General features: G+C 44.2%; 1 protein-coding gene across 1 annotated transcript in view; it reads left to right on the plus strand.

The window, feature by feature from the left end:
• Window positions 1-12,862, plus strand: part of fndc3ba (fibronectin type III domain containing 3Ba) — a 130,090-nt gene that overhangs the window by 22,378 nt on the left and 94,850 nt on the right. The window contains exon 2 of the mRNA XM_034110916.2: window positions 11,596-11,741. Within this exon, the coding sequence (XP_033966807.1) occupies window positions 11,625-11,741 (117 nt within the window). The 5' untranslated portion in view covers window positions 11,596-11,624. The remainder of the gene's footprint in view (window positions 1-11,595; window positions 11,742-12,862) is intronic.

Raw genomic sequence — 12,862 nt, forward strand, 5'->3', positions numbered from 1 at the left:
GAACATGTTGTTCAAGACATATTTCTCTTCTCTTAACTCTTTTCTCTTTTGATTAAAAGTTGTCCAAAGTTGGACATTGTGTGTTTTGACAAAGATGCACAGACGACACAAGCATTACTTTAATCTTAGGCTCATTAGGAGACGGGGAGGCAGAGAAAAGGCTGACTTGAAGTCACTGGGTCATCTGTTCCAGGCCTGTGGAGGGGGGGTAGATGGGAGGATGACAGGGTGAGACTGTCGTTCACCAGGCTGAGTCCTGACTTGTCGGCGCTCCGGCTGCACACAATGATCTGCAGAATGCCTGGTATGTTGCGAGGAAACCGGGGGGAAGTGCAGACGAGGGGAAAGACAGAACGTCTGAGAGAAAGAACAGTTTTATGAAAGAAGTCATCGAGGAAATAAAAATTGATTTAAAGATGTTTTTATTCCATTTATCAAAAGCAGTACGGCTGTTCAAGATTTCGCCAGAAATTGCTTAGCGGCGTTCCAGCATTTCCGGCACTCTCAATCCAGATTGGTAATAGCTCCTCGTCTGCCTTGAGCTATGTGGAAGATGAAGGAAGCTGCTGTTTAACCTCGGAGACGAATTTTAATTCTGTAAAAGTAGTGAAATCCAGGCTGAAGACTTTTCTCTTTGTCGCTGCTTTTAATTGAACTATTCATATTTTAGACGGCACTGTAACTTGTATCCATGTATTTTTCCTTAATGTTTATTTTATTAGCTTTTCTTTTTTAATGCTTAATGTCTTTCATTTTTTTTGTAAAGCACTTTGAATTGCCTTGCGTTGAAAAGGAAATGATGCAGATATTCCGAGTTTGGAAGGCCTCGATCGGCCGAGACTTCAACTATCAAAAGTTCACGTTGTTTTCGTGAAAGTGTCCATAAGATATACCAGTGTCAGCTTAACGTGCTATTCGTTTTCATAATAGCAATGTTACCTTCTCAAAGCTACTTCCTTTAACCCTACCTTAGGGATGAGAAGTTAAGGAGACCAGTTAAGGACACCAGCGTCTTTTACGAATAAACGATGACATGATCAAAGGCTCCATGGTTAAACTCTATACCGTGGCACTGAGGTTAAATGGCTTGATTAAAAGATATGCCTGAAGCTGGTTGGTTGACGCTTTTGTACCTTTTTTAGACGTGGGTTCTCAAGGTGCCGGATCCCATCTGCTGGCGGGGGAAATGTGGCCTCAGTTCAGGGGGTTATGAGCGGAGCTTGTTCATACATGGTTTGCAAGTGGAACGTGTGTGTGCGCTCGCATATGTCCGTTGCATTCCACTCCACCCGTTCCGAGTTCTTCTCCGTGGATGACATATCATTACCGCAATTACAGGGCAGGAGGACTTCGACCATGGACACACACACACACACACACACACACACACACACACACACACACACACACACACACACACACACACACACACACACACACACACACACACACACACACACACACACACACACAGGCGTGCACACTTAAAAGCGCTGCAAAAATGTATGCATGATGGCAAATTCAGAAAACCCAGAATTTTGCTTTAAACGCTTTCCCTCTGTTCCTCTCTTTCAGCCCCTTAATGCACTCACACACACACACACACACACACACACACACACACACACACACACACACACACACACACACACACACACACACGCGCGCACGCACACACGCACACAGACTCCATATGTGCAGAAATCTGCCAGCCGACGTGGGAACCCAAAGAGGTTCCATCTTTTATAAATCCCCTCTCTGTCTTTCCCAAATGTGTGTGTGTGTGTGTGTGTGTGTGTGTGTGTGTTCACGCTCTCCTCAGAGTAAGCACAAGCACAGCATTCCTCGTTGCCTTCCTCTACCCCTTTCTTTCCCTCTTACCTCCCCCCTCCATCTTTCTCTGCATCTCCCCCTTCTCAACCCCACCTCTTGCTCTCTTCTGGTATAAAGGTACTCTCTCAATGTGTGTGTGTGTGTGTGTGTGTGTGTGTGTGTGTGTGTGTGTGTGTGTGTGTGTGTGTGTGTGTGTGTGTGTGTGTGTGTGTGTGTGTGTGTGTGTGTGTGTGTGTGTGTGTGTGTGTGTGTGTGTGTGTGTGTGAGAAAGAGGGAGCAGGTCTCTCCTCGACTGAATACCTTTTGTAAAAGGAGCTGGGGTTGAATGGGAGTGGTGTTGGTGGCAGTTTCCCACCATATTTAGAAGCTACCTCCTCCCTCTTTCTCGTCGCGCACACACACACACACACACACACACACACACACACACACACACACACATACATACACACACACACACACACATCAATGTGTTTGTTTGCGTGTGTATTAAAGGCCAGCGCAGATTAAGGTTGTCAGTTGATAGGATGTGTCTAAAAGGACTTGGATACATCCCAGTCATGTTTGGCGTAAACTGGGTTTGTGTGTGTGTGTGTGTGTGTGTGTGTGTGTGTGTGTGTGTGTGTGTGTGTGTGTGTGTGTGTGTGTGTGTGTGTGTGTTTGTGTGTGTGTGTGTGTGTGTGTGTGTGTGTGTGTGTGTGTGTGTGTGTGTGTGTGTGTGTGTGTGTGTGTGTGTGTGTGTGTGTGTGTGTGTGTGTGTGTGTGTGTGTGTGTGTGTGTGCTGCAGGGAATAGATAGCCATTCAGTTCTGAACACGGACACCTGAGAGCATTCCTCTCTGCTTAACACACCCACCATGAGGAAGAGGATACCGGCACCTATGTCTCCCATTCTCTCTCTGTTATCTCCCTCCTTCTGTGTCCCTATATTACACGCACATTACAGATCAGGTACATCAGCAACCTTTTTTGTAAAGCTTATACCAGTGAATAATATGAGTTACGAACACAGGAAGTGTCTACTGATTTAGCTTGTTCTAAAAATATATAAACAGGATGCAACTGTCCAGGGTTTATCCCTCATGACTGTTACACCACAGAATTACAGAGAATAACATCACCAAATAAAGTCCAGTTTCAATTCTCCATTTTGTTTCTCGTTTTCCTTTGTGTGAATATGTTTCTCTTGTTGTTATTGTCTCTAAACCTCTCCCATTTCCCATATTGTCTCCTCCCTGATCTGCTGCTCTTTCTTCTGTCTTCATTCTTTCTATTGAACCTTTTTACCGAGCACTCCCCGTAACTGGATGAGCTTGCTGCACAGAAATGTATATTTGCTTTCCAGCTGCACTATGAGCGATGTGGATATTGGTAGCAGTTGACAGCATGGTCACATGAGCAGATGCTTCTTATGAATACCGTCTTGCTTATCTTGTTTTCTAATCACATGGTTGCCGGTATTTAAAAAAAGGCGGTTGTGTCAGATTCTTGCAAAGCTGTGAATAAGCAGTCGTCTCAGTTCAGTCGTCCAAATTCCACCCCAGCGTTTTGCAGGCCAATGGAAACTAGTACCTCGGTTGCAGGGCAGTTTTTGGAGAAAGAATGAAGAAACCAAAATCAGAACCAGCTTTAAGTTCCTGAAAGTGTTCCTGGAGAAGTTGGTGTGCTGTATATAAGAGCTTGGATCCAGTCTCTGTTAGCGGATATTAGTAGCTGGTAATGCTTTCTTTACTAAACTGTTATTCAGGACAGTGTGTTTCTTTAGTGTATGTAAAACAGCTGACCAAAAAGGCTATGCTTTTTTGGACAAACATGGCTCCATGAGAGTAATTGTTTGTTTTAATTGAGATCCAATGCTCGGACATACTGTATGTCTCTCTGTCATGCATATCAGTGGTTTTATATGTTTAGCGCAGTTATGCAAGATACAAACAAAACAATACTCCACATCAAGAAAAGTGAACAATTGATAAAACTAAGAAATTATATGGAATTCGCAATTAAAATACACCACTTTTTATTCAAGTTTGATCATTCTCTTATACAAAAGACAGGTTTAGAGCGACTGCGGTATGCAACATTGATGGAAAAGCACATTTGTTGCCAGAGAGACGCATTCCTCGGTCCAACAATAGCTGCTACGGACTTATCTCGGAGATTAGGTCCTGTGCCGCTCAAAGTTCATCTTGCCTTCTGTCTGAGTTTCTAGACTTTTATAGATTTCCATCATCTCCGCTGCCCGTCCCTTGAGAATAGTGCTCGGGGGGCAGGAAATCATCTGAAATCAATTCGTATCTCCTTGTGTGACACAACCACTTCTGAGAAACTCTTGTCACATCAGTCATGTGTGAAGAATATCTTCTTCTCTAAAAAAAGGAATACTAAAAGATAAGCACATTTAAAACCAGTATGCTGTGGGTTTCAAAGGAACCTTAAAGTTCAAGGTATTTATTCATAACATGCACAACAATTACGAAGGTTCAGTCATACACGGGAACGTTTGCGTTTACGCACCGAATTCGTCCGTTCACACGAGACCACTGGAAACGCTGTAGTACATATACCGGGCCTGTAATGGCGCATTTACACTGCAGCGGGTAGCCCCGTTTAAGCGTCCTTAATCGTCCTCAAGCGGCCAGGCCAGTTTTTGGTGGCCTTTCCATATAGCGTAGCACCGGCTAGCGGGTACTTTTTCCCTCTTTTTCCGGCCCCATCAAATCGTGGTTCTATCAGACCAGGGCTGAACTAGTGACGTCAACACTCTCGACTGCTGATTGGTCAGAGAGAATCGTCACAAGATCGCCCCTAGTGTCGAATATATATCTAGAAGCAAGCTTGCAGCATTTTTATACACAGCATTTTTGTAAACGGAGGAGCTACAAAAATGGCAACGTCAAAGAAAAGCACACCGTGGTCGACCGAGGAGGTGACGACGTTCGGGATGATAAAATCCAGCGGGAGCTAGATGGAACAACTGGAAATGTGAAAAAAAGCCGATCGCCCCGACTACACTGCGTTGCTACCCCAGGTCCTAAACTGTAATGGGAATGCGCCACGGCCTCGGACGGTCAGCGAGGCAGCCCGAGTCCTGAGCGAGGACGCGTAGTAACTTCTGCCACAAAATACACCAAAAGCAGCGAAGAAGACCCCCGAGCATGGTTGCCATGGTTGCCCTTCTGTTTATGCCCCACAGTGGATTTAGCAACATGTAGTTCATGTAATTCTCCATGTCCACTTGTTGCTGATGGTTGTGGTGGAGGAGCTGTAGATGTTGCACTAACATCTGTAGCATGGTCAGTAGCAGTAGCAGTAGCAGTAGCTGAGCATGCTACAGCGGTGAGCAGCAGAGGTGGGGAGAGGCGGGGCTATGGCTTCATCGTTATCAGGAATTGATCGTATAGGGCGTACACTCAGAGCCGTTTGGCCCCCCAGAGCGTTCCGGTTGCAGGTCTATCCACCTTGGGACCCGTTATCGTTTGAGGGGTCTGTTCCCTCAGTTCCGTTACGGCCTCGTGTGAACGAACGGGCTATACGCGAGAGAAAAGTAGCAGATACAACCCGTTTCGTTCTCGTGTAAACACCGCCTTAAAAAAAATGCAATTCAAATTTTGTTTTAAGAAAATTAGCTTGTTGTGATTCTGAGTTAGAATAATGAGATGAACAGCCCTCTTGGCCAAGAGGCAAACTGCAGGGGGAGCTTCAAGGCATAGTAAAGAATATGGGTTTTAAACTAAAATGACCCTTTCTTAAATACCTTTTATATTACATATTTTAAGGTTTTGAACTTTAAAACATGTTTAAAACTGCCAAGCATATCTTTTGACCACATAGAGCTGATGAAACGTCTTACTGCTGTCATTTACAGTAAAGTGGAAACACAATTAAGGAGTGTCAGACATGCTGAAGCACTGATTCAGCATGACGAACGCCAGGAGCACACGACTGACTTTGATCTCCCTAGTTGCAAGTCTTAAAAAGTAGCAGTCATTTGCTCAGCCGAGCAGAATAAATATGGCGGGGTTCAGGGGGAGTGGCTGTACCCATAGGATAGAAAAGGGGGAAGTGACGTCTGACTCAGAGGTCACGCGGCTGTGGAGAAGAACGTGTACCCACATTCTGTTACTGAGTTTAGGCTAGCTAGCTAGCAGGTTTATTGTTTTGGGTGCAGTCACTTTTGCCTCCACTTGCTGTTCAAATACATGTTGAAAGAAAAAGTAAATCTGTTTACAGTTCTGTTTCATATGGGTGTTCAGAGATATATCCATAGATTTAGTCCCTAATTTTGCACCAGATTGATGCATTTAACTTCAACATTTAAAAATCTTCCCGGGAGAGCATGCCCCCGGACCCCCCTAGAGGAGGTGAGGTCCACCACCTGCCGACACCCCGTGTTAAATTGTCTCACCCACATTGAGGATGCTTCCTACGCCCATGTTTTATTCCATGTGTCAAGTCAGGCAAATTGGGTCCAAATGTTATTGCATCAAAGATCTGTTAACATTAAAATCACTAAATATATGCTGTAACTATTTTGCTCTAGGCAACTCGAGGGCTCAGGTAATGAGATTACTTTATGAATAATTGTCCAAAATAACATTAAATGCATAGGTTTTTTTGTTAAGTAACATACTTTCGTCGCCGGCCGGCCGATACATGCCGCGCATTAAGTCGGCCTGTCTGTCAATTAATCCCCGGGCCACTTTTCCCCCCCAGTCCGCCCCTGCATGTCATGATGGAGGGGAGAGAGAAGTGTGAAGCACTCGACTGGAAGTAAGTCAGACAGTCTGTTAGGTGGTTGTGAATGTCCATCATGCTTCATCAGGATGGGCAAACTGGAGTCATTGGGCGTGTGTGTGCTTGTGTGTGAGTGATGAATGACTGTGTGAGTAATGGCTGTTGTGTTATTAGGTCAGAGCTGCCCGTACACATCAAGAGCTTCTGTGTGTGCGTGAGTGTGTTACATTTCAGTGTGTTTTCCATGCTTACACAGGGCTTTCTGTCTAATGGCATAGAAACACACACACACGTTCACACGCACACACACATTCATGTTCCTTTACACACACAAACATTCATACACCCGGACAAGTGGGTGATTGTTTTCTGGATTCAGCATGGAGTTTTTCAATGTAGCTTTTTATCCCTGTTGGGAATCGACACCTTATTCCTCCCACATTCCACAGGGGAACGGAAACCACTGTATGTGGTTGTGTGTGTGAGTGTGTGTTTGTGTGGGCATGGTGATGTCTGAAGCTATCAACAACAGCAGCCATCTGGTAATAATTCCACTGGAAACAATGGTCATTATTCATTGACTGATACAGTTGCAGAAATGTACATTAGATCCTGTAGGAAACAGCTGCGGAACAAAATGTGCATTTGCATTTTTCCTACATTTAACTTCCGTCGTGACTCAGCATTACACGGCACATGGTCACTAAATCAGTTGCTCCAAATTGCAGTGAAAGCAGAACACAACACATTGTGTCTTCGAGACTGCTTTATAATTGCCTTAAAGGAATCGTTTTTTTTTTTTTTTTTTTTTAACATTTTAGGATATGATTTTCAAAAGTGGGAAGATCGGTAGCACATGTGTATATATATGTTTAGCGGACATCTCTGTCCGCTAAATACAAAGCCAGTAAAGGGTTGGCTTAATGTTTAAGATTGGGAAGAAGCCAAGAAACAGCTCGACATGGTACAGATTAAACAAACAAGATATAATGTGTTCAGTCGAAGGTGAAACTTTGAAAGCTCAAAAAACATTCCTTATGATGCAATGTAAAAACATGTGAAAAGGTTTAAAGACTGTTTTCAGATCTGCCTCAAAATGTAACAGGCTCTTTTTTGGTCCTTGCTAACACATTTCCCAAAAGTGTAGTTTTTGCTGACTAACAAAGAAACTGACCAATAACATAACCTCATAAAGGAGGTTGTGATCAGTCAGGTAGCTTTAGAGTAGCTGATTGGGCGGTCTTCCAGTCTTTATACTTAGCTAAGCTTACCATCATATTTCTGTACAGAAGTGTGTGTCATCAATCTTCTAATCTAAAAAACAGAGAGAAAAAAGGGGCACCCATCCCAAAATCCCAACCTGTTACAAGAGGCGCATTCACACCGCAGTACTTTTCCCACAAAGGTTCATCTGTACTTTAGCTTCTACTGAAGCCAGTCCCCAACTCCGGGGACTTCCGGCCGGGGACTTTGGGCGGTGTGAACGTGATCTGTACTTAGTTCATGAGAACTAAAGAGTTCTCATGAACTAAGTACAGATCGCGTTCACACCGGAATAAGTCCCTGAGGGTGGATTACGCAAATGAAGCCGCTGTCGTCACTTCTTCTTCTTCTGCTTTGGGTTTACTGGCAGGCCGCAAACAACTTCACGGCGTATACTGCCGCCCAAAGTCCCCGGAGTTGGGGACTGGCTTCAGTAGAAGCTAAAGTAAATCAGATTTACTAGTACTGAGTAAATCGCCAGAACGCCGACACCTCCTCATTTCCACCGCTCCCATGTTTTATTTTGTGTTGCCATAAGTTAGTCTCTCTGCGTTTCTGCGCTGGGCTAATGCTAATGCTAATAATGCTAATGCTAATAATGCTAATGCGAGGATAATAAAATGGCGGCTTCACAAAACTTTTTGGGGGTTTTACGGGGCGTGGTTTGCAATCCGCCCAGCCAATCAGACAGAGGAACCTTTTTCTCCCACGAAAGTCCCTGCTCTCTAGCAGGGACGGAAAGGGGGTGAAAAGGTTCTCTAGAACTAATTTTAGTTCCGGCTCTTTTTGGTGTGAACGCGACATTTCGGAACTATATCGGAACTAAAGTGGGAAAAGTACTGCGGTGTGAACGCGCCTAGGGGTGAGTTCAACAAAAATGGGTACAGTGACAATTATAACCCTTTTTAAAATGCTTTAACTTTGTTGTGGCTAATATAGAATGTACTTTTTCAATCATTAAAAAAAATGACTCCCTGTCCGTGACCTTTCCTAACACTAGAAGTCCTTGAACATCATATTCACAGCGAACTGTGCATTCAGACCGATGAGTATTCATGGGTAAAAAGATTGTTAGAATATAATGAATTTTTACAGGAAATGAGGGGTTATTATAAGAACACAAGGCTATTGGAAGAGATGTCTTTGACTGTCCGGCTCTTCATTCGCTCTCCATTTATCATACGAGCCGATTCTTCATACTTATTCCTTCTCCTTCCTTCTCCGTCTCGCTCTTTTCTTTTTCCTGGCAGAGTTCAGAGTGGTGTTACCATCTGTCTGTGATGTGTCCTGGACGCGACTGTGCGAGTGTTAGTGTGTGTGCGTTCGAGGCAGGATGGCCAGGCTGAGCTGGAAACGGGGCTCGGATGGAAAGAGAGGCAATGTTTAAGACAGAGAAAGAACAAAATCAACAATTACAAGAAAAGATAGCGTCAGAAAGACACGAGGAGTGATGTGTTTATGTTTCAACAGTATGAGCCACAGCTGTGTGATCTACTAACCCGTTCTAAGAGCCCGTCAGAGCTCGAAGACGACCAGCTGAAAGAAAAGACACACAATGACACACAGCTGTCTTCAGAGGAACGCTGTGTGTGTGTGTCTGCGTGTGTCTGAAATGGATAGCACTGACACGTCTTTACAGAAATTAAAAGCATATCCTTAATGCATACTGTGTGTGTGTGTGTGTGTGTGTGTGTGTGTGTGTGTGTGTGTGTGTGTGTGTGTGTGTGTGTGTGTGTGTGTGTGTGTGTGTGTGTGTGTGTGTGTGTGTGTGTGTGTGTGTGTGTGTGTGTGTGCTAATAGCCGCTTATAACCATTAGTCAGTAGCTCTTTAGTAGGGATTTCACCACTCCACCAATTGCAGCACTCACGTCATTCAGTAATCTATCTCTGGCAATGGATGTGTGTGTGTGTGTGTGTGTGTGTGTGTGTGTGTGTGTGTGTGTGTGTGTGTGTGTGTGTGTGTGTGTGTGTGTGTGTGTGTGTGTGTGTGTGTGTGTGTGTGTGTGTGTGTGTGTGTGTGTGTGTGTGTTTGTATATGTGTGCATATGCATGTGTTTGTGTTTGAGCTACGTTAGCTGTTGCGGAACATTATGGCTCTGTGTATCTGCTGAATAAATGTGTGTTCCCCAAGGACACAGCGTGTATATATATATTACTGCTGACGTAACCGTAGGGGGGCTCATGTGGTTCCCGTGCTGTGTGTGTGTGTGTGTGTGTGTGTGTGTTGTGTGTGTGTGTGTGTGTGTGTGTGTGTGTGTGTGTGTGTGTGTGTGTGTGTGTGTGTGTGTGTGTGTGTGTGTGTGTGTGTGTGTGTGTGAGCACATACGTTGACAGATATGTTTAGTTCAGCAGCTTGGTTCAAACCCTGTTGAGACACATTGCTTTTGTGATCTTGGTTCTTGTCCAATTAGGTGAAGCCATGCTATGTTCCACTTAAGATGAATAGACGTGGTTGTTGTTTTATTTACTTTGGACTGCTTTTATTACGCAAGCAAAGAACCCACACACAGATTTAGCTCCTTTTGGTCACAACTCACCCTCATTAGGCCTCGGAAGACGTCTTATTCTTCCTGTGTGCATGTTTATATATAACCCTGTGTTTACGAAGCTAACAGCAGGTGCAGTAATCCCTATTCACATATCACACTAAGACCCTATTCATCCTCTACCTCTCTTTTTATTAGTCCTCGACAGGATATTCACTGTAGACTATTGTTGATGATGAAGTGCTTTGAATTAGTCTCTCTCTATTTTCTGTTTTCTCTGCCTCTCACATCTTTCTTTCTTCCACATTGACACGATGGGACTTGTTGTATTTCACTGGAGTCCACGTCGATGCAAAGGTGTTATTATCGACCGCACATTAGGAAAAGTATTAATAGTAATCTGTCAGAAAGAAAGGATGTCTTCATTCTCTTTCCATGTGTCTATTATTTTATTATTTTCTCATATGTTTCAGCTTCTTCTCTCTCTCTTGCTCATTTGAGGTTTTCCAGTATTCTGTCATGTATCTTCTACACCTCTGTTATTAGAACTGAATCTGGGTTTTGATCCAAAGTCTTATTCAAATTGGGAAGGAAACCACACTACGATGAACCCAATGGGAACAATGTCATAATCGCCCTCGCCCACGCAAAGAGGTTTTTACGCTAACATGAGATGGCAAAGGATCTTGTTGATAAGGAGATAGCACAATAAACACCAATGGAAACACACCGGAACACCTTTGAAGACTTAATTGCACAACAGGATTAGCTCGACATTTTGGGAATTATGCATATTTGCTTTCTTCTTGAGTGTTAGATGAAGGGTTGATACCACTCTCATCTTCCAGGAAGCTAACGGCGGCTAGCCCAGACTAGCATCAAAACCTAACCCTAACATCTTTGTGACATTTAGTGAACTTCATAGGTTTTGATTGACGGTCAGACTTTTGATAAGAAACCAAATTAACACATTTCCCTAATTACTTTTGAATTGTATACGTAGGTTTGGACTTTCTCAAGTGAGCAATGTGGCCTTTGTCACTCAGGCATACAAAGCCATACTTTATACTTTCAATTTTTTTATGAAAAACCATAGCAGGTAGTAAAGATCACTCTTCCGTTTTTTGTTGGTGGCTGAAACCTGCTTTATTACTTTGAACCGATACAGGAAAAGCCCTAATCTGGTTTGAGCTTTCCTGTTATTCAGTGTGTGTTGGTATATAACTGAAAAATGCTGACGTCCCCTGTTCCTCATTTTCTCTCTCTCTGTACTTTCCCAGGTAGGGCAGTTCAGTGAATTTCTCCATGAATGTACGTCACAATGATGATGACAGACCAGCTTCCACTGGACTTGGCCCCGCCCCCCCTCCTGAACGGGGAAGTCCCTCTCATGCCTCACATGGTTAACGGTGACGCAGCGCAGCAGGTAAACACTCACTCCGTTTGCTTTCAGTTCACTCGCAGAATGCATCCACCTCCTTTCAACATTCCTGTGTTGCCGTACACACACGGCAACCAGTTGAGTGCAAGAACACACATCAAACACATCTCTTTGTCGTGTCGTCACGTGGCTCTTGGGTTGCTGCCACAGGTAATGAACAGCTGCCCAGTACGGTGACGCATCCGTCATGTAACAGGAACAACAATAAACCATATACTCACATCTCTCAACACCTAAGACACCTTTGTGCTAGTCACGTAACTAGCCCTGTTGACGCATCCCAAGGCCTTCGCTTAAATGGCTCAGAAAAAGGTTGGCTCTGAAGCTGACTGATCTTATCAGAAGCCGCAGAGCCAACTGGATCACCTTCAAAGTGCAAAGCCCCACCCAAGCTCTGAAGCGATTGACGCAATTAAAAGCAAACCACTTAATTGACATGGGTCTAATCCTGTTGCCACGGATCCGTGTGCTTTTTGGTACGGATGATGATGATGATGATGATAATGATGATGATGATGTGGATGCGTCGTCCCCTGCCTGCTCCCCCACAGCCCAGAGGAAGCTCGGTGGGAGTGCTCTGGCTGCGACACACAGCAGTTAGAGGTTCTTGGCTGCGACACACGGCAGTTAGGGAGCTCTCTTGATTGTAACACCCTGCAGTTTGAAGACGGTGAAGAAGTGTGGAATCAGCGATCTAGACGGATGATTATACAGATTTGACTCTGCATGCGTGTGTTCCATGTTTGTGTGTGTGTGTGTGTGTGTGTGTGTGTGTGTGTGTGTGTGTGTGTGTGTGTGTGTGTGTGTTTGTTTATGGGTCTGGGTTACACTGTGTGTGTATCTCTTACCCTGTGTGGGCACACACGTGTCTGTGTTGAGTCTGAGTACATACTTCTGTCTGTCAGCCTTCCTATCTGTGTCTACCTGCCTACACCTGTTTTATGTGTGTCTATCTGTGTCTGTGTGTTCCTGTGTGTGTTAGTGCACGCAAGCAGAGCTATCACATACAATCTTAGGCTAACATGTAATGTTTAAAGAACATATATATACACATGGAGTAAATCTTCCAAAGAGACAAATGGCCACATCCCATCTAAGCTCGCTGT

This window comes from Pseudochaenichthys georgianus, chromosome 22 (genome assembly GCF_902827115.2).
Source record: "Pseudochaenichthys georgianus chromosome 22, fPseGeo1.2, whole genome shotgun sequence".
Taxonomy (NCBI): Eukaryota; Metazoa; Chordata; class Actinopteri; order Perciformes; family Channichthyidae; genus Pseudochaenichthys; species Pseudochaenichthys georgianus.